The 26258-nt window shown below is 40.8% G+C and overlaps 1 protein-coding gene across 4 annotated transcripts in view; it reads right to left on the bottom strand.

Annotated features, from left to right (window-relative positions):
- Positions 1-26258, bottom strand: part of LOC126210653 (zinc finger protein 501-like) — a 401685-nt gene that overhangs the window by 266439 nt on the left and 108988 nt on the right. For all 4 annotated transcript variants that reach the window (XM_049939982.1, XM_049939983.1, XM_049939985.1 and 1 more), the window contains exons 5-6: positions 23761-23829; positions 1408-1512 (exon numbers count right to left, since the gene is read on the bottom strand). In XM_049939982.1, coding sequence (XP_049795939.1) covers positions 1408-1512; positions 23761-23829 — 174 coding nt within the window. The remainder of the gene's footprint in view (positions 1-1407; positions 1513-23760; positions 23830-26258) is intronic.

Raw genomic sequence — 26258 nt, 5'->3', positions numbered from 1 at the left:
AGGAAGATACCATATTTCTAGATTTATAGAAAGCATTTGACATGGTCCCCCATTACAGGCTGATAAAGAAGGTACAAGCATATGGGATAAGTTCACAGATATATGAGTGGCTCAAGATGGCTTAAATAATAGAACCCAGTATGTTGTCCTTGATGGCAAGTGTTTCTTTGAGACAAGGGTATCGTCAGAAGTGCCCCAGCGAAGTTTGATAGGACCACTGCTGTTCTCTACGTACATAAATGATTTAGCGGACAAGGTGGATAGAAACCTGCAGTTGTTTGCTAACAATTCTATGATGCATAGTAAGGTGGCATAGTTGAGTGACTGTAGGAAGATACAAGACAACTTGGCAAAAAATTCCAGTTGGTTTGATGAACTGCAGGTAGCTCTAAATATGGAAAAATGTAAGTTAATGCGGATGAGTAGGAAGATCAAACCTATAATGTTCAGACACAGTATTGCTTGAGTCCTGCTCAACACAGTCAAATTGTTTAAATATCTGGGCATAATGCTGCAAAGTGATATGAGATGGAACAAGCATGTGAGAACTGTGGTAGGAAAGTAGAATGGTTGAAATCAGTTTATTGGGAGAATTTTAGGAAAGAGTAATTCACCTGTAAAGGAGGTTACAAACAGAATAATGGTGCAACTTATTCTTGAGTATTGCTCAAGTGTTTGGGATTCGTATCAGGTCAGATGGAAGGAAGACATCGAAGTAATTCAGAGGTGGGCTTCTAGAATGTTACAGATAGGTTCGAACAACATGTAAGTGTTACAGAGATGCTTCAGGAACTCAAATGGGAATCCCTGTAGAGAATGGGCATTCTTTTTGAGAAACACTATTGAGAAAATTTAGGGAACCGGCATCTGAAGCTGACTGAAGAATGATTCTACTGCCATCAACATATACTGCACATATGGACCACAAAGATAAGATATGAGAAATTAGGGCTCATATAGAGGCATATAGAGAGTTGCTTTTCCCTCACTCTATTTGTAGATGGAACAGGAAAGAAAATGACTACTAGTGATACAGGGTACCCTCCAAAAAGTACCATATGGTGGCTTGAGGAGTATCTATGTAGATGTAGATGTTGGACCATGTAGTGGCTGGTGGATACTGTAATGGCCCTGAGTTTTTTCTCATGCATGATAATGCCAGGGGCCATGTGGCAGCTGCCACCACAGATTTTTTGTGAAACCTGGACACTGAAGTAATGAAATGGCTAGCAGAGAGACCCAACCTAAATCCCATTTGGTACCTGTTGGACATGCTTAAGAGACATACCCGCAGTCATCCTGTTCCACCACACTGTCCAAAAACTCTCAGGGGTTCTCTCTGAAGAACTAGAATGGATACACATCAATATACTAGTGGTGGACACAAAAACACTGAACACAACTCACCAGCTCGTCGTCTCCACTCTCTGCCTCCTCTTCGTCTTCCTCATTCTCCGTTTTATCAATATTGGATGTGCTAGGTCCAGAAAAATCTTCTGAAGGTGAACATTCCTGGAACATTTAAAAGAAAATGCTACACAAGGTGATAGATAGAATACAACACACTTTCAAGCAAAATCACAGAGAAATAAAGAGCACACTTCTTCAGCTTCAATCTACCTAATAAATGCCTTTGAAGAAATGATTTTAGCTACAAATGTACTACTGAAAAAGCATCATACAGCAAATTTATGTAACACTACTGCTGTTGAAATGCATTGAACTCAAAGCAATTGAGCTGTCCTCCTCCTCCTGCTCACCACCACCACCACCACCATACAGTGTTCTGCCTATTTACAGGTTTCTGACACCACTGCTGTCTTCATCTGATCCTGCCAAGCCCAACCTTTTCATCTCCTTATTTTTTTCTCCTGTCCTTCGACTGTACCTTCAATACCTGTTGTTGCTATTCCTTTTCCTAGCAGTATACGATGCAATAAAAAAGTAATGAGAATTTTTGTTTTTTCTTCAAGGTATCATCATTTATTCATCAGCTCTGTTCCCTTCAAAGAAATCCCCCTCAGATATAATACACTTATGCCAACACTTTTTCCAATCTTGGAAGCACTTCTCGAACTCACTTTTCATTATGGTGTTTATCTCCTTCAGGGATTCTCAGGAATGGAATGAAGTCTCAGGGGGCCACGTTCAGCAAATATGGTGGCTGAGACGACATAACCCTTATTGCAATGCAATTTCCACAAGTGGTTGTGCCACAGTTCTGGTCATTTTCTTTGGATTGCTTCATGCAAACAGAACATAGCTTCCATGGTGTATTACTTAATGACCCTATAACTACACTCCTGGAAATTGAAATAAGAACACCATGAATTCATTGTCCCAGGAAGGGGAAACTTGATTGACACATTCCTGGGGTCAGATACATCACATGATCACACTGACAGAACCACAGGCACATAGACACAGGCAACAGAGCATGCACAATGTCGGCACTAGTACAGTGTATATCCACCTTTCGCAGCAATGCAGGCTGCTATTCTCCCATGGAGACGATCGTACAGATGCTGGATGTAGTCCTGTGGAACGGCTTGCCATGCCATTTCCACCTGGCGCCTCAGTTGGACCAGCGTTCGTGCTGGACGTGCAGACCGCGTGAGACGACGCTTCATCCAGTCCCAAACATGCTCAATGGGGGACAGATCCGGAGATCTTGCTGGCCAGGGTAGTTGACTTACACCTTCTAGAGCACGCTGGGTGGCACGGGATACATGCGGACGTGCATTGTCCTGTTGGAACAGCAAGTTCCCTTGCCGGTCTAGGAATGGTAGAACGATGGGTTCGATGACGGTTTGGATGTACCGTGCACTATTCAGTGTTCCCTCGACGATCACCAGTGGTGTACGGCCAGTGTAGGAGATCGCTCCCCACACCATGATGCCGGGTGTTGGCCCTGTGTGCCTCGGTCGTATGCAGTCCTGATTGTGGCGCTCACCTGCACGGCGCCAAACACGCATACGACCATCATTGGCACCAAGGCAGAAGCGACTCTCATCGCTGAAGACGACACGTCTCCATTCGTCCCTCCATTCACGCCTGTCGCGACACCACTGGAGGCGGGCTGCACGATGTTGGGGCGTGAGCGGAAGACGGCCTAACGGTGTGCGGGACCGTAGCCCAGCTTCATGGAGACGGTTACGAATGGTCCTCGCCGATACCCCAGGAGCAACAGTCTCCCTAATTTGCTGGGAAGTGGCAGTGCAGTCCCCTACGGCACTGCGTAGGATCCTACGGTCTTGGCGTGCATCCGTGCGTCGCTGCGGTCCGGTCCCAGGTCGACGGGCACGTGCACCTTCCGCCGACCACTGGCGACAACATCGATGTACTGTGGAGACCTCACGCCCCACGTGTTGAGCAATTCGGTGGTACGTCCACCCGGCCTCCCGCATGCCCACTATACGCCCTCGCTCAAAGTCCGTCAACTGCACATACAGTTCACGTCCACGCTGTCGCGGCATGCTACCAGTGTTAAAGACTGCGATGGAGCTCCGTATGCCACGGCAAACTGGCTGACAGTGACGGCGGCGGTGCACAAATGCTGCGCAGCTAGCGCCATTCGACGGCCAACACCGCGGTTCCTGGTGTGTCCGCTGTGCCGTGCGTGTGATCATTGCTTGTACAGCCCTCTCGCAGTGTCCGGAGCAAGTATGGTGGGTCTGACACACCGGTGTCAATGTGTTCTTTTTTCCATTTCCAGGAGTGTATAAGGCAGGAACTCATGGTACACTACCCCAGTGCAATCGAAGAAGTGATCAAACTGGTCGAATTTTTTTCGGTCTCGGTTCTACAGGCAGTTTCCACTGGGACAACTGGGCCTTGGTTTGGACGTCATATCTGCAATCCTTTGATCATCATCTGTTATAACCTTATTTAGAAAATCTGGATTATTAGTGACTTCATTCAGCAATTCATGAACAATGTCTACATAATGTTGTTTGTAATTGAACTCAACAATTTTGGTACAAATTTTGCTGCTACATGTTTTATGTCAAAAATATCTAAAAAACTGCACGACATCAGCTAAAGGATATGCTAACATCATCAGGAATCTCTCTGATGGTGATTTGGCAGTTTTCCAGAAACATTTTCTTTACGTCTTTCACATTGCCATTAGTAATTGATGTGTTAGGGTGTCATGGGCAGTCACCATTTCAACATCTTCTCGACTCTCTTTGAAACATTTAGACCACTTGAAAACTCTATTCTTACTCACAGAAGACTTGGCGAAAGCAACTGTCAACATTTCAAATGCACTTTATTCCAGCTTTCAAGCAAAATTTAAAGCGTATTTCTTCATTCAGCTTTTTCATAAATAAAAATTCTCTGAGCACTCAAAAACATGTATAAACTATTTGACTGTCAACAATAAACTAAACATTCAAAATAGCTGAAAATGCATACATACATACATCAGGGACGTGTGTATCAACAAGATGAAAAAAATGTTTTGAAAATCAGATTTATAAAGCCCACAAAATAAAAAAAATTTCATTACTTTTTGATCACATCTTGTATGTCCCACATTGTCTGGTTTCCCTTTCTTGACCAGGGGTTTAGAAACATTCTTTGTTCCTTCATCCTTTCTGGTTCTTCACTGGTCTTCACTTTATCCACCCATTTTATTTTATCAATCCCATTCCAAACCCACATCTTGAATGCTTCACTTCTGCCTCTCTCTTCTTCAATGTCCAGCTTTCACAGCTGTACAAGAAAACACTTCACATGAAGCATTTAACCAACCTTTTTCTTAATTCCAGCCCCAATTTACCCCAGAACAGATTTTTTTCTGGAAAACTTCCTTTGCCATTGCACTTCTTGAGCTTATTCCCTTTCCATTTATCCAGTTATCATTTAGTGTGCTCCCCCAAATAGCTGTACTCTTTAATGTTAACTCACCTGTTGACCAACAGAATGTCACATTACAGCAAACAGTGGTGCATTTACACTGGAGAGAATGTAAATATTGCATCATGTTGAATGGACACAATGATATAGCAGTAGAGGACACAGCCATGTGCTGATCTATTTACTTGAAATGTGCATCAGTGGGTAACACTATGGCCTGAGGAGACATGGTGTAAAAAAACTACTGATGGTCTCTTATGGCCTGCACTAGTTATGCTCACACAAAAAATTTTCTGGAGCAGGTGGTTTCATGCCATTCCACTGGGAGATCCCAACTTGTTTCCACTGAGTATTAGGTATGCAGAGTTCAAGGTGGTGGACTGAGCTAATTGCCTCCAGAGGGATTAGAATTGTCGATCAGGAAAGAAAACTGTTCAAGATTGGCTACCATGTTCTGAATGCATGCAAATTAAACCTCCACATTCATAACAGTGATTTATGGACAAAACTGTTTTGTGTTAAATAAGATGAAAGCATGTTATATTTTCTATGCAGATTAAACTAGTGGAAAAGTATGGAAAGATTTGAGGTGATGACAGAATTTATAACAACAGGAACACTCTTGGTGATTTTATTTGTATGGGCTTTAGGCCATGGACTTACACATTTTCCTGTGCTTATTGTTTCATCTCCTAATGCTGGAGACATCCTTAGTATTTATTAACACTTGGTTAATTGCTTTCTGAAATTGAACAATATCAGTAAGCCAAGCAGTTTGTAAGTAATTGTGCAGTGGTCAGGTACTGACATCATCTGACTCACTGTTGTCACAGATCACAGTCTCGACATTGCCTGTTAAGGAGCTTATAGTGAAGATGATAAGACATTATACGCTTTGTCTAGCATTAAGGAGTAGGACTGAAATTAGACAAGTTGTGGGCCTTAGTGCTAAAAAAAGCAAACAACACCAACTTTTTCCTACTAGAAGCTTCATAACTTATGGTAGTGAGACTGTGTGAACTGTGGCAACTGTCAGATGGCTGCTGAAAATATATGTACAAACTGTTCAAGGCCTTCTGACTGAAAGTTTTAATGTATAATAGTCCTTTTCTTGTGGCTGTCTGTAATTCAGCATCTCTTCTATATGGTGAGTAGTAATCTACTCTTTTCATAATATCATTATTCCATTCTGGAGTTTTTACTGTTTTATTTAGACTCTATTAAAATATTGACTGGAGTACTCTCTTTCAAATTCTGAAGATGGCAGGGGTCAAATACAGGGAATGAAAGGCTATTTATAATTTGTACAGAAACCACATGGCAATTATAACAGTCAAGGGGTATGAAAGGGAAGCAGTGGTTGAGAAGGGAGTGAGACAGAGTTGTAGCCTATCCCCAATGTTATTCAATATTTGTATTGAGTAAGATGTAAAGGAAACAAAAGAAAAACTCAGAGTAGGAATTAAAATCCATGGAGAAGAAATAAAAGCTTTGAGGTTTGCCGATGACATTGTAATTTTGTCAGAGACAGCAAAGGCCCTGCAAGAACAGCTGAACGGAATGGACAGTGCCTTGAAAGGAGGCTATAAGATGAACATCAACAAAACCAAAATGAGGATAATAGAATGTAATTGCATCAAATCAGGTAATGCTGAGGGAATTAGATTAGGAAATGAGACACTTAATATAAAATGTAGACAGGCTATGGCAAAGAAAGCGTTTCTAAAGAAGAGAAATTTGTAGACGCTGAATATAGATTTAAGTGTCAGGAATCCTTCCCTAAAAGTAGTTGTATGGAGTGTAGCCATGTATGGAAGCAAAACATGGACTATAAATAGCTTACACAAGAAAAGAATAGAAGCCTTCGAAATGTGGTGCTACAGAAGAATGCTGAAGATAAGATGAGTACATCAAGTAACTAATGAGGAGCGTCCGGCCATCCTGATTTAGGTTTTCCGTGATTTCCCTAAATCACTCCAGGCAAATGCCGGGATGGTTCCTCTGAAAGGGCACGGCCGACTTCCTTCCCCATCCTTCCCTAATCCGATGAGACCGATGACCACGCTGTCTGGTCTCCTTCCACAAACCAACCAACCAACCAACTAATGAGGAGATACTGAAACAAACTGGGGAGAAGAGGAATTTGTAGCACAACTTGACTAGAAGAAGGGATTGGTTGGTAGGACATATTCTAAGGCATCAAGGGACACCAATTTGGTATTGGAGGACAGCATGGAGGGTAAAAATCGTAGAGAGAGACCAAGAGATGAATGGATTAAGCAGATTCAGAAGGATGTAGGCTGCAGTAGTTACTTGGAGATGAAGAGGCTTGCATATGATAGAATGCTGTGTAGAGCTGCATCAAACCAGTCTGTGGACTGAAAACTAGAACAAAAACAACAACTATTGAAATATTATTACATGAGCTATATCTTTAATGAAAACCAAGACATTCCTAAATTTTGATCCTCTAACTTGTCATTTGAGGGTTTTAGGAAAAATATATAATTCTGAGTACACAATTAACCCTTTCGTGTAATAATTTGAATATTTTGTTTTGTTCTGAATTCAAATATTGAAATTAGTTTTGTTTTCAGCAACATAACCCAACAATTTCTCATACAAAAATACAGCAAAGGACACAAAACAGAGAATTCGTGATTATTTCTAATGTACAATTACTGAATATATGAATACATTTAAAAATTTCTACATCTACATCTACATGGATACTCTGCAAATCACATTTAAGTGCCTGGCAGAGAGTCCATCGAACCACCTTCACAATTCTCTATTATCCCAATTTTGTATAGCGTGTGGAAAGAATTAACACATATATCTTTCCGTACAAGCTCTGATTTCCCTTATTTTATCTTCATGATCGTACCTCCCTATGTAGGTTCGTGTCAACAAAATATTTTCGCATTCGGAGGAGAATGTTGGTGATTGTAATTTCGTGAGAAGATTCCGTCGCAACGAAAAACGCCTTTCTTTTAATGATGTCCATCCCAAATCCTGTATCATTTCTGTGACACTCTCTCCCATTTTTCCTGATAATGCAAAATGCGCTGCCTTTCTTTGAACTTTTACGATGTAATCAGTCAGTCCTATTTGGTAAGGATCCCACATCGCGCAACAGTATTCTAAAAGAGGACGGACAAGCGTAGTGTAGGCAGTCCCCTTAGTAGGTCTGTTACATTTTCTAAGTGTCCTGCCAATGAAATGCAATCTTTGGTTAGCCTTCTCCACAACATTTTCTATATGTATTTCTTCTAATTTAAATTGTTTGTTATTGTAATACCTAGGTATTTAGTTGAATTTACGGCTTTTAGATTAGACTGATTTATCATGTAACCAAAGTTTAACACGTTCCTTTTAGCACTCATGTGGATGACCTCACACTTTTCATTATTTAAGATCAACTGCCACTTTTTGCACCATTCCAATATTTCTTCTAAATCATTTTGCAGTTTGTTTTGATCTTCTGATGACTTTATTAGTCAATAAATGACAGCGTCATCTGCAAACAACAGAAGACGGCTGCTCAAATTGTCTCCCAAATCGTTTATATAGCTAAGGAACAGCAAAGGGCCTATAACACTACCTTGGGGAACGCCAGAAATCACTTCTGTTTTACTCGATGACTTTCCATCAATTACAACGAACTGTGACCTCTCTGACAGGAAATCACAGATACAGTCACATAACTGAGATGATATTCCACAAGCACACAATTTCACTAAGAGCTGCTTGTGTGTTACAGTGTCAAAAGCCTTCCGGAAATCCAGAAATACGGAATCAATCTGAAATCCCTTGTCAATAGCACTGAGCACTTCATGTGAATAAAGAGCTAGTTGTGTTTCACAGGAACGATGTTTTCTAAACCCATGTCGACTGTGTGTCAACAGACCGTTTTCTTCGAGGTAATTCATTACGTTCGAACACAATATATGTTGTAAAATCCTGCTGCATATCGACGTTAACAATATGGGCCTGTAATTTGGTGGATTACTACTACTACCTTTCTTGAATATTGGTGTGACCCTTGCAACTTTCCAGTCTTTGGGTACAGATCTTTCATCAAGCAAACGGTTGTATATGATTGTTAAGTATGGAGCTAATGCATCAGTATACTCTGAAAGGAACCTAATTGGTACACAGTCTGGACAAGAAGATGTGCTGTTATTAAGTGATTTAAAATAATTTACATCAAAAAAGGAAAATAATTAGTAAGTTGCATGAAAAATACCACATATCTGTATCACAGAGGAGAAATTTCTAAAAGTATTTGATATCAACTAACTTAAACAAGAATAATAAATAATGTGTCACAAGAACACTGTTAAAATTGTTCGAGTATGATAAAACTGATCGCAGTAACAACTTTCAACAAAGTAAGAATTATATTACCTGTTGAAAGAGTATAAATAGGTATGTGGCTGTGATTGCAAGAAAGCTAATTATTGTCTTGGGCTCAGTGTTTTTATATATTTGTCAGGCAGAGTATTATATGCTGTTCAGTTGTTAGTGCTTTGAAGCCACGTGAAGCCGAGACATTCTTATTCCTGTCTATAATCACTACATTAAATATGTTTCTTTTGAGTTTATAGTGAGCTGCTCTCCAAAATAATTTTAATGCACTGCAAAAAATTGCTTAAGTTTGACAGTTATACACTACGAAAAATGTGTTTACAGCAGCAGTTGGCATACATTACAATTGACATTAAACTTGCACTAACTCATAGAAAATCACTACAGCTTGAAATTAACTGCTACACACCTGATGTTTGTTTTGACATAAGGAAGTAAACCAGTCATCATGAAAGTCGGTTTGAAGACTGGAGAATTTACTAGGCTTGGTCTGTTGCCTCTACAAATCCTTGCCTCCTTCAGAATTTAGTACTGACTTACCCAGAGTTTAGCACAAATTCCATGAAAAGCTTAAACATGCCATTTTTCATATTGACAAATTACTGCCAGAGATGAAAGAAAAAATCTCAGACCTAAGTGGACATCAAACCCCAAGCCTTTGGATTTCAAGTCCAGCACTTACCCACTGACCTACCATGCCAAATAGCTTCCTCTGTCTAAATGTAAAGTTCATGATTACTAATGCATCAGTACTTGTAGAGAAAATGCTGCTCTATGTGATACAATGATCATCTGTAACACTATGACCTCCACACTGCTATTGATATAAAACAGTCCAATCCATAGCAGTGTCACCTGGTGAAGAATGACCGTAAATAAGACACATGCATGGTACGTGTAGTATCAGTGGGCATGCTGTCTATGTGTTGAATGGGGAAGGCACATGATCCGACTTTGACCGAGGGCAGATTATGATGGTCCTTAGGCTTGGCATGAGCATTACGGCAACTGCATGAACTGTTGGGTGTTTGAGGGGTGCTGTGTGGTGAGTGTCTTCAACACATGGTGAAATCAAGCTGAAACCACGTCTAGGCATCATGGGTTTTGACGGCCATCCCTCGTTACAATGTTGGATGTTCTAGGTTGTGTAGACTGGTAAAACTGGACAGAGGGCAAACTGTGATAGAACAAACATCACAGTTTAAAGCTGGGCATGTAAAAGTGTGTCTGAACACACAGTGCACCAAACACTCTTAAAGATGGGCCTCCAGAGCTGATCCCCTATGCATGTGCCAATGTTAACAGCACGACATCAGCAACAACAACAAAGGCACACATGACTATTGGCACTGGACGTTGATGCAGTGGCAGAGCGATGCATGCTCTGATCGACCCCAATGCCTTCTTTATCATGCCAATGGGAGAGTGCAAATCTGTCGTCTTCCAGGGAAACAGCTCCTTGAAACCTGTACTGTGGGATGGAGGCAAGTTGGCGGCAGCTACATTATGCCCTGGGGAACTTTCACTTGGGCACCCATAGGTCCAGCAGAGCTGATGCAAGACATCACGACCGCCAAGTAGTATCGTACACTGGTTGCAGACCACGTACACCCTTCCATGGCATATATGTTTCACAATGGCAATGGCATTTTTCAACACGATAATCCACGTTATCACAGGGCCAGGACTGTGACGGAGTGGTTCAAGTAACACAGTGGTGAGTTCTAATTGATGTGCTTGCCCTTAAACTCACCAAACCTGAACCCAATCAACCACATCTGGGATATAACTGAATGTAGCATCAGAGCTCATTGGTCCCCTCCCCAGAATTTATAGGAATTAGGTGACTTGTGTGTGCAGATGTGGTGCCAGCACCCTCAAGTGACCTACCAATGCCTCATTGCATCCATGGGACAATGCGTCAACACTGTTATCTGAGCCAAAGGTGGACATACCAGGTATTAGGTAGTTGGTCGTATGTTCTGGCTGGTTAGTGTATGTATAATGTAATACAAAGCATAGTACTAAAGTTCATTTCACTATTTTATCAAATGAATATGATCACTTTTATTTTTACTTTTATTGAACTGCACTAAACACAAACTCTATATCACCAGCTGTGGAACTTATACTCCTAAGACTAATATTGAGATTACTGTGTATCAAATTCATCTGTGGCTTTTTGGTTGTTTTGGAAAAATGCTTCTAAGCCTTAAAACCACTTTGAACAATGGTAAGTGTAAATAATGTTATAGCTGTGGTCTTTAGTCTGGAGACTGATTTGATGCAGCTCTTTACATTGGTCTATCATGTACAAGCCTCTTCACCTCTGCATAACTACTGCAACCTAGGTCCACTTCAATATGCATGTGTAGTCAAGCCTTGCTCTGGCTCTATGACAGATTTTTACCCCTCACATTTTCCCCTCATAACCAAATTTGTGTTCTGTGATGTTCAGAATGTCTTATCAACTAGTCCCTTTATTTTAGTCAAGTTGTGTAATTAAGTTCTTCTCTTCCCAGTTTCAGTATCCAGTCTACACATGTGATCTTCAGCATTTTTCTGCAACACCAAATTACAAAATTTTGTATTGTCTCCCTACATGTACTGATCATCATCCACACTTCACTTTCATATAAAGCAACACTCCATACAAGTACTTCCAGGAAAGACTTTGCTACATTTTTATGCCATCATTAGTTATTTTATTGACCACATAGCAAACATTTCTCTTACTTTTAAGAGTTTCATGTCATAATCTAATCTCTTTGGTATCATCTAATTTAATTTGACCATACTCCATTCCCTTTGTTTTACTTTTGTTGATGCTCACTTTAGAATCTTCATTCAACAAATCTTCCACATCCTCTATCTCCCTTTATCTACATTAACGATGAGTTTTCACTAAGTAATAATGCAACACATTTATTTCTGAAAGCAGGTTGGTTTTATTTGGGATTCCGATACATAACATTATTCCCCACTATTCTGGTTACAAATCCTACTTTTCAACGTAATCTCTGTTGACTGTGATGGCCTTATGCCACTTTACTGGGAGGGGCTGTACGCCTTCACGGTATGATTTACTGGCCAACAACAGAGCCACCATCATGCTCCACCAACAACATCCCCATCATCCACAGGTTGTTTCCCACAGAGTGCAACCTTCACTGGGCCAGACAGATGAAAGTCAGAAGGTGAGAGATCCAGCCCATAGTGTGGATGAGGAATAACAGTCCAATGAAGTATTATGATCTCCTCTCAGGTGCACATACATCTGTGAGGCTTTGCACTGTCTTGGAAAAGGAGATCATTTGCACTTCTGTGATGACAAACATGCTGAAGTTGTTTCTTCAATTTCCGGAGGGTAGCAGAGTGTACTTCTGAGTTGATCGTTCCACCACAAGGGAAACATCAACAGAATACACCTTCAGACTCCCACAACACAATCACAATTAATTCATCGGGTGAGGGTGCTACTTTGTACTTTTTCTTCAGAGGAGAAGTGGTGTGACCCCACTCCATGAATTGCCGTTTTGATTCCAGTTGTCTGTGGCAATGTTCAACAAAAATTTTTTTGCAATTAGCCTCATAACACACCAGTAAATCTGCACAGATGGTCCTTCATTGCTCTTTATGGTCTTCTGTTGGTGGAGAGGAACCCAACAGGCACATGCCTTTGATTAACCCAATTAGTGGACAAGTGTTGCAGCACTACTAACACAGGCATATAGTTGTGCAACAAGATGTCAATTGTGATCAGTCAATAACTTCAAATTAGAGGGTCCACAGCTTCCAACATATCTCAGGAGTCACAGCTGTGTGCGGTTGGTTGGCATGTGGAAGATCAAATAGGTTTGCGTTACCTTGTTGGATGATGACAGACACCTCACCCAATGGCTCACCATGCTTTTGTTCCCTGCTAGGTCCCCGTAGACATTCTGCAAGAGCCTACAAACATCTGCAATGCTCTGGGTATCTGCAAAAAGAAATTCAATAATGGCTCTCTGTTTGGAACACATCTCTGTTACAGACACCATTCTGAAGGCTATACACGTCTTGTGGTCTTCAGTCCAAAGACTGGTTTGATGTAGCTCTCCACACCACTCCATCCTGTGCAAGTTTCTTTATCTCAGCGTAGTTAATGCAACATACATCCTTCTGAATCTGCTTATTGTATTCATCTCTTGGTCTTCCTATATGATTTTTACCCTCCAGGCTTCCCTCCAGTACTAAATTGGCGATCCCTTGATGCCTCAGAACGTGTCCTACCAACCAACCCCTTTTTCTAGTCAAGTTGTACCACAAATTTCTCCTGTCCCCAATTCTATTCAGTATCTCCTACTTAGTTATGTGACCTACCCATCTAATCTTCAGCATTCTTGTGTAGCACCACACCTCAAAAGCTTCTATTCTGTTCTTGTCTAAACTGTTTATCATCCATGTTTCACTTCCATACATGGCTACACTCCACACAAATACTTTCAGAAAGGGCGTCCTGACACTTAAATCTATATTCGATGTTACCAAATTTCTTTTCTTCAGAAACTTTTTTCTTGGCACTGCCAGTCTACATTTTATATCCTCCCTACTTCGACAATCGTCAGTTACTTTTCTTCCCAAATAGCAAAACTCATCTACTACTTTAAGTGTTTCATTTCCTAATCTAATTTCCTCAGCATCACCTGATTTAATTCAACTACATTTTGCAGAACTGTGTATTGTACAATGACATCATTTTGTAGGTACCTTCAGCAATATGTAAGTACTATCTGCGAAATGTGTTGCGAATCAAGTTTGTAGTAAAGAAACAATAAATTAAAACATCATTCTTGATGATGTTTTGGTGTATGCCATTTTAAGCAGTATAAACATTCAAATATTTATGACATTATACCTCTCAAACTATGTATCATATAATGATATAATTTTGCAGTACAGTCAATGGTATATGTGGATACTGTCTGCAAACTGTGTTCCAAACAAGTGTCAGTAGTAAAAAAATATTAAATTAATATGTCATGACTGATGCTGAAGTTTTACTGTGTGAACAGTGAATACGTAGTAAGTGATAAATTTTCTTCCTTTCACAATTTTGTGATGCGTGTCAGCGAGAAAAAGTTTTGCAAAGGTTTGAAGCTATTCGGGAAGTTTGTTGTAAGTTGCTAAGTGATCTCATTATCAAATACTGACTGAATCAAGTCCCAATATTTGGTCACCATCAATTACATTGCCTCAAAACAAAACAAGCAGTTTCCAACTGTTATGCTTGTCTTAATGCATTAAATTTTAACATAAGATTACACATCTTAATTAGGAGATTATGACATAATTTTAAATTTTTAAATTCAGTCAACAGTTACACAAAACACTAAACATGACATTTTTGTTGTCTCTGAAGCTGCATTCTGGGATGGTTACTTAGTAATGTAGATGTGGAAAAAGGATGATCTCGAACCTCCAACTGCAAGCGTGAACTTTTCCTGCCTGTCGACAGCGTCAGTTGCTGGCAAGCAGCAGTTGAGTGAGGTAGTGTATAGAGTTCATATCAATTTTTCATTGTAATGGAAATGATGGAACAACTGGAGCAGCCCTACTGGTTCAAAATTTTGCCACAAACTGGGCAACGGCCAGTTGGAAACTATTTTGAAAATTCGGATGGCTATCAGTGACGATGCTATGGGCATCATACAGATTAAGGAGTGGTATGACCAGTTTAAAGGCAGCTGCACATTGGCGGAGAGCAAGCCAGGCTCCAGTTGGCCAGCAACATGCTGAAATGACCAGGCCATTGCCAAAGTGAACACTCTGGTGATGTGGGACCAGCATGTGACTACCAGAGAATTGCAGAAGGGGTGGACATTGGTACTTTTTCAGCATATTCCATTCCAACCGAAGACTTGGCCACGAAGGGACTGTTGGTGTAATTCGTGCCAAATTTGCTGACGGTGGAGCAAAAGCAACATTGTGTTGACGTCTCACACAAATTGCTGGACTCCACAAAGTGTCCCTGACTTTGTGAACATTATAGTCACTGGTGAAGAGACCTGGGCGTGTTGGTATAAGTCTGAAACCAAATCCCAGTCATCACGGTGAAAGCAATTCTCATCACCGAGACCAAACAAGACCCGTGAAGTGTGCGGCAAGGTCAAAGTGATGCTGACTGCTTTCTTTAACTCCTGTAGTATGGTACACCATGAGTACGCACCACAGTGTCAATCGCCAAAGAGTACTACAAGAATGCTCTCCATCACCTATGTCATGATGTGCAGTGTAAGAGACTGGACTCGCGGTCACTAGGAAATTGGTGCTTCCATCACAGCAATGCTCCAGCACATTCCCCACATTTGAGGTCAGTAAAAGGGACATGATTTCAAACAAGAGAGGACATTATGGCAGCAATGACAGCCGAGCTAAACTCTGTTCTGAAAGAGGCTTTTTGGGCTTCCTTCCAACAATTGCAGCACTGCTGGGAGATGTGTGTGGGGTCCCATAGGAAAGACTTTCAGAATGATTAAGTGTCCAATGCTCCAGGTAAGCCAGTTTTTTTCCCCAGCCAAAGGTCAGATACTTTTCTAACAGACCTCATTATATGTACAGATGTTCCACATCTCCTAAATCACTGGACTGATTTCAACCAAACTTGGTACACATATCACTAACTGTCTGGAAAGAATCATTATGTGGGTAAGAACTGCCTACCTATCGAAGGGTGGGAGTGAGGGTGAAAAACCAGTTAGCCCACGACAGAATGATGAAAAGAAGAAAGTTTGTTTCTAACTACTCTATGTGATCAAAAGTATCTGGGCACCTGGCTGAAAATGACTTACAAGTTTGTGGCACCCACTTTCAATAATGTAGGAATTCAATATGGTGTTAGCCCATCCTTAGCCTTGATGACAGCTTCCACTCTCACAAGCATACATTCAATCAGGTGCTGGAAAGTTTCTTGGAGAATGGCAGCCCATTCTCCACAGAGTCCTGCACTGAGGAGAGGTGTCGATGTCGTTCGGTGAGGTCTGGCACAAAGTCGGTGTTCCAAAACATCCCCAAGGTGTTCTATAGAAGTCAGGTCACGACTCTGTGTAGGCCATTCCATTACAGGGATATTACTGTCATTTAACCACTCCACCAGAGGCCATGCATTATGGACAGGTGCTCAATCGTGTTGAAAGATGCCCGCCATCCCTGAACTGCTCTTCAACAGTGGGAAGCAAGAAGGTGCTTAAAACATCAATGTAGCCCTGTGCTGTGATAGTGCCATGCAAAACAACAAGGGATGGAAGCCCATTCCATGAAAAATGTGACCACACGATACCACCACTGCCTCCAAATTTTACTGTTGACACTACACATGCCGGCAGATGGCATTCACTGGGCAGTCTCCATACCCACACCCTGCCATCAGATCGCCACATTGTGTACCATGAGTCATCACTCCACACAATGTTTTTCCACTGTTCAATCGTCCGATACTTCTGCTCCTTACACCAAGTGAGGCACCATTTGGCATTTACCGGTGTGATGTGTGGCTTATGAGCAGCTGGTGGACCACGAATTCCTAGATTTCTCACTTCCCGCCTAACTCTCATAGTAGTTGCAGTGGATCCTGATGCAGTTTGGAATTCCTGTGCGATGGTCTGGATAGATGTCTGCCTATTACACATTATGACCCTCTTCATCTGTCAGCGGTCTCCGTCAGTCAACACACAAGGCCAGCCTGTCTTTTGGGCTGTATGTGTCCCTTCATGGTGCCACTTCACTATCACACAGCAAACAGTGGACCTACGGGCGTTTAGGAGTGTGGAAATCTCACATACAGATGCATGATACCTATGACACCCAATCACCTGACCACGTTCGAAGTCCATGAACTCTGCAGAGCGCCCCATTCTGCTCTCTCACTATGTCTAATGACTACTGAGGTCACTAATATGGACTACCTGGCAGTATGTGGCAGCACAATGGACCTAATATGAAAAACGTATGTTTTTGGAGGTTTCCGAATACTTTTGATCACATAATGTACATTTTCACTGTTAATACCATAAAACTGCCACACGAATCATGACATTTTAATTTATTACTTCTTTACTACTAACCATGCAAATAGTATTCACACACACAACTGAATGTAGCAGCAAAATTACATGACTGTACAATACACCGTTCAGGAGACATGACACCATAAACTTTGAGATGCATGAAAAACTACTGCATCATGCATGATGTTTTAATTTATTACTCCTTTACTACTAATTCCATTCAAAACACATTTCGCAGACATAGGCACATATACCACTGGATATACCTCCAAAATTATATCATTGTACGACACAGTTCTGGAGATATTACATCACAAACAGTGAGCTGCATAAAAATGAAATGTGATATATTTTAAATATATGACATATATTTCACATATGCATATGCAGGCAAAACCACAAGTAAAAAGCTCATCCTAAACCCCTGGAATTATTTCAGTCAAATCTGGTACACATGTTAGTTATGAATTGTAAAGAAATATGGGGGGGAGGGGGGGAGGCAGGGGGGGAGGCCACCAGCTTCCTGGTGGGGTAGAGTTGACAACATGGAGAGAGAAGGAGGAAGAGCAGATGGACAGAGAGTGGGAGGAGTAGATGAACTGGAAAAGGGGAGGAGGAAATGGACAGAGAGTGGGGGAAGGAGGTGGCAGAAGTGGGCAGAGAGGGGGGGGGGAGTGGAGATGGACAGACAGAGGGGGAAGGACTAATAGAAGATTAGTATATACCCAGGCAATGTAAAGTACTCAGCTAGTATTTATAGTATATTCAATGTTAGCAAATTCTCTTTTCTCACCAGAAATTCTTCCCTTGCTGTTGACAGTCTGCATTTCAGATCTTCCCTACTTGCTCATCATCAAGTACTTTGTTGCCGAAATAGCAAAACTCATTTACTACCTTCAGAGTCCAATTTTTAATCTAATTTTACCAGCATCATCTTATTTAATTCAACTACATTCAATTATCCTTGTTTTATTTTTGTTGATATTCATCCTACCATCTCTTTTCAAGACATTACCCATTCTCTAATGTCTGTCCTATGTGGTGTATTTTGCTGTTGTTCAGTTGGCCATATATTTCTTTCACTACTGCAAGGGTATTTTCTGCACATGGGTTACCACCCGTATTTGTCACAGTTACATCATGGATGGTTTGAAAATGCACACAGGTGTCCAAAACTAGTCACCATCAAGAAATTAAAAAAAAAAAGATACTTCTCAACACAATACACGATGGAGTTACAACCATTTATTTCAATTATAAGGCAAGTTGCGGATCTACTTTTCACCTGCAGCATGCTACAAATTCGTAATTATCCATTCCATTCACAACTGCTTTTGCAAGTCCTTTGCAATCTCCGACATAACTGTAAGAACTGCTGCGATAGTTGCAACATCATCTGCAGACCCCATAGTTTCCATTTTCTCTCCATCGATTTCAATACTCTTTCTAAATTTTTCCTCAGTTTCCTTTACTGGCTGCTCAATGTACAGATTGAACAGCACTGGGTATAGGCTACAACTCTGCCTCACTTCCTTTTCAACTACAGCTTCCCTTTCATGCCCTCTGGCTCTCACAGTCAGACTCTTATAACTGCTGTATAGCTTTTGGACATGTTATGCTGCCTGTATGTCACCCGAATTGCCTTCTAAGTTTGAAACAGTGTATTCCAACCAATACCGTCAAAAGCTTGCTCTAAAACTGCAACTGCTATAAATGTTGGTTTTACTATTGAAGCATGTCTTCTAGGACAGGCATAGGATCAGTATTGCCATGCGAGTTTCTACATTTCTCTGGAACCCAAACCAATCTTCCCCTAGACTGGATTCTACCAGTTTTTCCATTTTTCTGTAAATAGTTCATGTCAATATTTTGCAACTGGTAGGTCTACAACATTGTTTCCATCATTTTTTCTTGAACATGGAGTTTTTATTGTGACAAACTTACACAAAATTTCACATTTCAAAGTATTGGTCATCACTGACACTACTTTCTCTCATTTATCAGGCAGTATACGAATGCAGAAGAACTGGGCATCTTTTGAGGAGACTCATGAATCAATCGAATTTTGTACTTGTTCATATGACTGGAAGCGCTGCTCAGCCATGTCATTTGCCACTGAAAGATAAAGGTGTTGTTGTTTGTTGTTGTTGTTGTTGTTCTTGTTGTTGTGGTCTTCAGTCCTGAGACTGGTTTGATGCAGCTCTCCATGCTAATCTATCCTGTGCAAGCTCCTTCATCTCCCAGTACCTACTGCAACCTACATCCTTCTGAATCTGTTTAGTGTATTCTTCTCTTGGTCTCCCTCTACGATTTTTACCCCCCACGCTGCCCTCCAATGCTAAATTTGTGATCCCTTGATGCCTCAGGACATGTCCTACCAACCGATCCCTTCTTCTGGTCAAGTTGTGCCACAAACTTCTCTTCTCCCCAATCCTATTCAACACCTCCTCGTAAGTTACGTGATCTACCCACCTAATCTTCAACATTCTTCTGTAGCACCACATTTTGAAAGCTTCTATTCTCTTCTTGTCCAAACTATTTATTGTCCATGTTTCACTTCCATACATGGCTACACTCCATACAAATACTTTCAGAAACTACTTCCTGACACTTAAATCTATACTCGATGTTAACAAATTTCTCTTCTTCAGAAACGCTTTCCTTGCCATTGCCAGTCTACATTTTATATCCTCTCTACTTCGACCAACATCAGTTATTTTGCTCCCCAAATAGCAAAACTCCTTTACTACTTTAAGTGTCTCATTTCCTAATCTAATTCCCTCAGCATCACCCGACTTAATTCAACTACATTCCATTATCCTCGTTTTACTTTTGTTGATGTTCATCTTATACCCTCCTTTCAAGACACTGTCCATTCCGTTCAGCTGGTCTTCCAAGTCCTTTGCTATCTTTGACAGAATTACAATGTCATCGGCGAACCTCAAAGTTTTTATTTCTTCTCCCTGGATTTTAATATCTACTCCAAATTTTTATTTTTTTTCCTTTACTGCTTGCTCAATATACAGATTGAATAACATCGGAGAGAGGCTACAACCCTGTCTCTCTCCCTTCCCAACCACTGCTTCCCTTTCATGCCCCTCGACTCATAACTGCCATCTGGTTTCTGTACAAATTGTAAATAGCCTTTCGCTCCCTGTATTTTACCCCTGCCACCTTTAGAATTTGAACGAGAGTATTCCAATGAACATTGTCAAAAGTTTTCTCTAAGTCTACAAATGCTAGAAACGTAGGTTTGCCTTTCCTTAATCTTTCTTCTAAGATAAGTCGTAAGGTCAGTATTGCCTCACGTGTTCCAATATTTCTACGGAATCCAAACTGATCTTCCCCGAGGTCGGCTTCTACCAGTTTTTCCATTCATCTGTAAATAATTTGCGTTAGTATTTTGCAGCTGTGGCTTATTAAACTGATAGTTCGGTAATTTTCACATCTGTCAACACCCGCTTTCTTTGGGATTGGAATTATTACATTCTTCTTGAAGTCTGAGGGTATTTCGCCTGTCTCATACATCTTGCTCACCAGATAGTAGAGTTTTGTCAGAACTGGCTCTCCCAAGGCCGTCAGTAGTTCCAATGGAATGTCCTCTACTCCCGGGGCCTTGTTTCGACTTAGGTCTTTCAGTGCTCTGTCAAACTCTTCACGCAGTATTGTATCTCCCAATTCATCTTCATCTACATCCTCTTCCATTTCCATAATATTGTCCTCAAGTACATCGCCCTTGTATAGACCCTCCACCTTTCCGCTATCCCCTCTTTGCTTACAACTGGGTTTCCATCTGAGCTCTTGATATTCATACAAGAGGTTCTCTTTTCTCCAAAGGTCTCTTTAATTTTCCTGTCTTACCCCTAGTGAGAAAAGCCTCTACATTCTTACATTTGTCCTCTAGCCATGCCTGCTTAGCCATTTTGTACTTCGTGTCGATCTCATTTTTGAGACGTTTGTATTCCTTTTTGCCTGCTTCATTTACTACATTTTTATATTTTCTCCTTTCAGCAATTAAATTCAATATTTCTTCTGTTACCCAAGGATTTCTACTAGCCCTCGTCTTTTTACCTACTTGATCCTCTGCTGCCTTCACTATTTCATCCCTCAAACCTACCCATTCTTCTTCTACTGTATTTCTTTCCCCCATTCCTGTCAATTGTTCCCTTATGCTCTCCCTGAAACTCTGTACAACCTCTGGTTTATTCAGTTTATCCAGGTCCCATCTCCTTAAATTCCCACCTTTTTGCAATTTCTTCAGGTTTAATCTACAGTTCATAACCAATAGTTTGTGGTCAGAGTCCACATCTGCCCCTGGAAATGTCCTACAATTTAAAACCTGGTTCCTAAATCTCTGTCTTACCATTATATAATCTATCTGATACCTTTTAGTGTCTCCAGGATTCTTCCATGTATACAACCTTCTTTTATGATTCTGGGACCAAGTGTTAGCTATGATTAAGTTATGCTCTGTGCAAAATTCTACCAGACGGCTTCCTCTTTCATTTCTTAGCCCCAAGCCATATTCACCTACTATGTTTCCTTCTCTCCCTTTTCCTACTGTCGTATTCCAGTCACCCATGACTATTAAATTTTCGTCTCCATTCACTACCTGGATAATTTCTTTTATCTCATCATACATTTCTTCAATTTCTTCGTCATCTGCAGAGCTAGTTGGCATATAAACTTGTACTACTGTAGTAGGCATGGGATTCGTGTCTATCTTGGCCACAATAATGCGTTCACTATGCTGTTTATAGTAGGTTACCCACACTCCTATTTTTTTATTCATTATTAAACCTACTCCTGCATTACCCCTATTTGATTTTGTATTTATAACCCTGTATTCACCTGACCAGAAGTCTTGTTCCTCCTGCCACCGAACTTCACTAATTCCCACTATATCTAACTTTAACCTATCCATTTCCCTTTTTAAATTTTCTAACCTACCTGCCCGATTAAGGGATCTGACATTCCACGCTCCGATCCGTAGAATTCCAGTTTTCTTTTTCCTGATAACGACGTCCTCTTGAGTAGTCCCCGCAAGGAGATCCGAATGGGGGACTATTTTACCTCCAGAATATTTTACCCAAGAGGATGCCATCATCATTTAACCATACAGTAAAGCTGCATGCCCTCAGGAAAAATTACGGCTGTAGTACCCCCTCGCTTACAGCAGTTCACAGTACCAGCACAGCAAGGCCGTTTTGGTTAGTGTTACAAGGCCAGATCAGTCAATCATCCAGACTGTTGCCCCTGCAACTACTGAAAAGGCTGCTGCCCCTCTTCAGGAACCACACGTTTGTCTGGCCTCTCAACAGATACCCCTCCGTTGTGGTTGCACCTACGGTACGGCTATCTGTATCGTTGAGGCACGCAAGCCTCCCACCAGCGGCAAGGTCCATGGTTCATGGAGAGAGGATAAAGGTGTTATGTTTGCAAATGCCTATGCTTACTGTATTACGCTTACAACTTACCAACTGAACCACCACTTGGCACTACAGACATCTATAGTCAGATCCACAAACAATGGCAGTTCACGCCTGTCGAGGCACGTACAGAGATTGCACTGTTGACAATTCCAGTCGAAAGTTGCGGTATGTGTGTGAGCGTTCTTTCTGCTTGAAGAAAGCTTACATCCTGCAAATTATGTCTCTCGTTTACTTATGCAGAAATTAGCACTTAACACCACAATCAGCAATGACAACTCACAACAAATGGAATCGAAATTCACAAAACAACTCGCTACAATCTTGTTTAATGCTTGCATTAGCTACGGCATTTACAGCAGAGTGCTCAGAACACTACTGAGTGCTCAGTAGTGTTCCGAGTGCTTGTGGTTGTTGGAGCATTCATGACGTAGGTGTATAGAACGTGCCTAACTTGACCACTGTCATTCATGACTCCAACGAAAGTGCAAAATAGCAGAAGCAAAGTTGAACCAGAAACAAAGTTGTAGACCTAACACCAATGATTAAACTGATAATTTGGTAGTATTCACAGTTATCGTCACCTGCCTTCTTTGGAAATGGAATTATTACATCCTTCTTGAAGTCTGAGTGTATGTGCCATGTCTCATAACTTCTTACACAACAGGTGGAATAGTTGTCATGGCTGGCTCACTTCTGGGGGAATGTCATCTATTCCAAAGGCAATGTTTTGACTTACACATTTCAGAGGTCTGTCAAATTTTTCCTGCAGTATCAAATTTCCTAGCTCATCTTCATCTACTTCCTCTTTCCCTTCCATAATGTTGCTTTCAAGCTCATTTCCCTTGTACAACTCTTCTATGTATTCCATACATAATTCAGCTTTCTCCTATTTGCGCAGTACTGGCTCGTCACTTGAGCTATATTTATATAGAGCTGTTCCTCTTTCCCCCACAGGCAATCAACAAACACGTAAGTAAATAAATTACTGTCCTATGTTATGCAATGCAGTTACCCACAGATAAATAAAACAATACAAAAGACACACTCACCTCCACAGTGCCACTTAGTGGGTCCTGTGCGCTATCAAGGCCTTCGGGCTCCTCCCACTCTGGTAAACACTGAAAAAAAGTAAACAGAGTTATTTATGTGTGTTTGTTACAATGTCCATATGCATGATTAATCCTAGAAATACCAACGCATTTTCCAAAAATTGCATTGTTGAGGGTGGTGGGATTCTTTATGCCCATCCTGAAAAAAGAATTTTAAAAAATCATATATTGTTGACTTAGATCAATGACATACTTTTTACAGAAGTACTGACATGTCAATAGGATCCTGAACCTGAAAATATCTTTTAGCACCTTAGCAATATGAATACACTATAAATAACGAGCAATACCTTAAAAAATTGTTAATTATTGTTGACTTCTACTCATAACATACTTTTTAAAGAGATACTGGTGTTTAAATGATGATAACATCCTCTTGGGTAAAATATTCTGGAGGGAAAATAGTCCGCAATTCGGATCTCCGGGTGGGGACTACTCAAGAGGACATCGTTATCAGGAGAAAAAAACTGGCATTCTACGGATCGGAGCATGGAATATCTGATCCCTTAATCGGGAAGGTAGGTCAGAAAATTTAAAAAGGGAAATGGATAGGTTAAAGTTAGATATAGTGGGAATTAGTGAAGTTCAGTGGCAGGTGAATACAGGGTTATAAATACAAAATCAAATAGGGGTCATGCAGGAGTAGGTTTAATAATGAATAAAAAAATAGGAGTGCGGGTAAGCTACTACAAACAGTATAGTGAACGCATTATTGTGGCCAAGATAGACACGAAGCCCATGCCTACTACAGTAGTACAAGTTTATATGCCAACTAGCTCTGCAGTTAATGAAGAAATTGATGAAATGTATGATGATATAAAAGAAATTATTCAGATAGTGAAGGGAGATGAAAATTAAATAGTCATTGGTGACTGGAATTCGATGGTAGGAAAAGGGAGAGAAGGAAATGTAGTAGGTAAATATGGACTGGGGGTAAGAAATGAAAGAGGAAGCCACCTGGTAGAATTATGCACGGAGCATAACTTAATCATAGCTAACACTTGGTTCAAGAATCAAGAAAGAAGGTTGTATAATTGGAAGAAGCCTGGAGATACTAGAAGGTATCAGATAGATTATATAATGGTAAGATAGAGATTTAAGAACCAGGTTTTAAATTGTAAGACATTTCCAGGGGCAGACGTGGACTCTGACCACAATCTACTGGTTATGAACTGTAGATTAAAACTGAAGAAACTGCAAAAAGGTGGGAATTTAAGGAGATGGGACCTGGATAAACGGAATAAACAAGAGGTTGTACAGAGTTTCAGGGAGAGCATTAGGGAACAAATGACAGGAATGGGGGAAAGAAATACAGTAGAAGAAGAATGGGTAGGTTTGAGGGATGAAGTAGTGAAGTCAGCAGAGGATCAAGTAGGTAAAACGACGAGGGCTAGTAGAAATCCTTGGGTAAGAGAGAAATATTGAATTTAAATGATGGAAGGAAAAAATATAAAAATTCAGTAAATGAAGCAGGCAAAAAGGAATACAAACGTCTCAAAAATAAGATCGACAGGAAGTGCAAAATGGCTAAGCAGGGATGGCTAGTGGATAAATGTAAGGATGTAGAGGCTTATCTCACTAGGTGTAAGATAGATACTGCCTACAGGAAAATTAAAGAGACATTTGGAGAAAAGAGAACCACTTGTACCAATATCAATAGCTCCAATGGAAACCCAGTCCTAAGCAAATAAGGGAAAGCAGAACGGTGGAAGGAGTATGCAGAGGGTCTATACAAGGTTGATGTACTTGAGGACAATATTATGGAAATGGAAGAGGATGTAGATGAAGATGAAATGGGAGATATGATACTGCATGAAGAGTTTCACAGAACACTGAAAGACCTGAGTTGAAACAAGTCCCCGGGAGTAGACAACATTCCATTAGAACTACTGACAGCCTTGGGAGAGCCAGCCCTGAGAAAACTCTACCATCTGGTGAGCAAGATGTATGAGACAGGCAAAATACCCTCAGACTTCAAGAAAGCAGGTGTTGACAGATGTGAAAATTACCAAACTATCAGTTTAATTAGTCACAGCTGGAAAATACTAACACGAATTCTTTACAGACGAATCGAAAAACAGGTAGTAGCCGACCTCGGGGAAGATCAGTTTGGGTTCCGTAGAAATAATGGAACATGTCAGGCAATACTGACCTTACGACTCATCTTAGAACAATGATTAAGGAAGGGCAAACCTATGTTTCTAGCATTTGTAGACTTAGAGAAAGCTTTTGACAATGTTGACTGGAATACTCTCGTTCAAATTCTAAAGGTGGCAGGGGTAAAATACAGGGAGCGAAAGGCTATTTACAATTTGTACAGAAGCCATATGGCAGTTATAAAGAGTCGAGGGGTATGAAAGGGAGCAGTGGTTGGGAAAGGAGTGAGACAGGGTTGTAGCCACTTCTCGATGTTATCCAATCTGTATATTGAGCAAGCA

This window comes from Schistocerca nitens, chromosome 10 (assembly GCF_023898315.1).
Source record: "Schistocerca nitens isolate TAMUIC-IGC-003100 chromosome 10, iqSchNite1.1, whole genome shotgun sequence".
NCBI classification, from domain to species: Eukaryota; Metazoa; Arthropoda; class Insecta; order Orthoptera; family Acrididae; genus Schistocerca; species Schistocerca nitens.
Note: the sequence above shows the minus strand (reverse complement) of the source record. Positions and strands in the feature narration are given on the sequence as shown.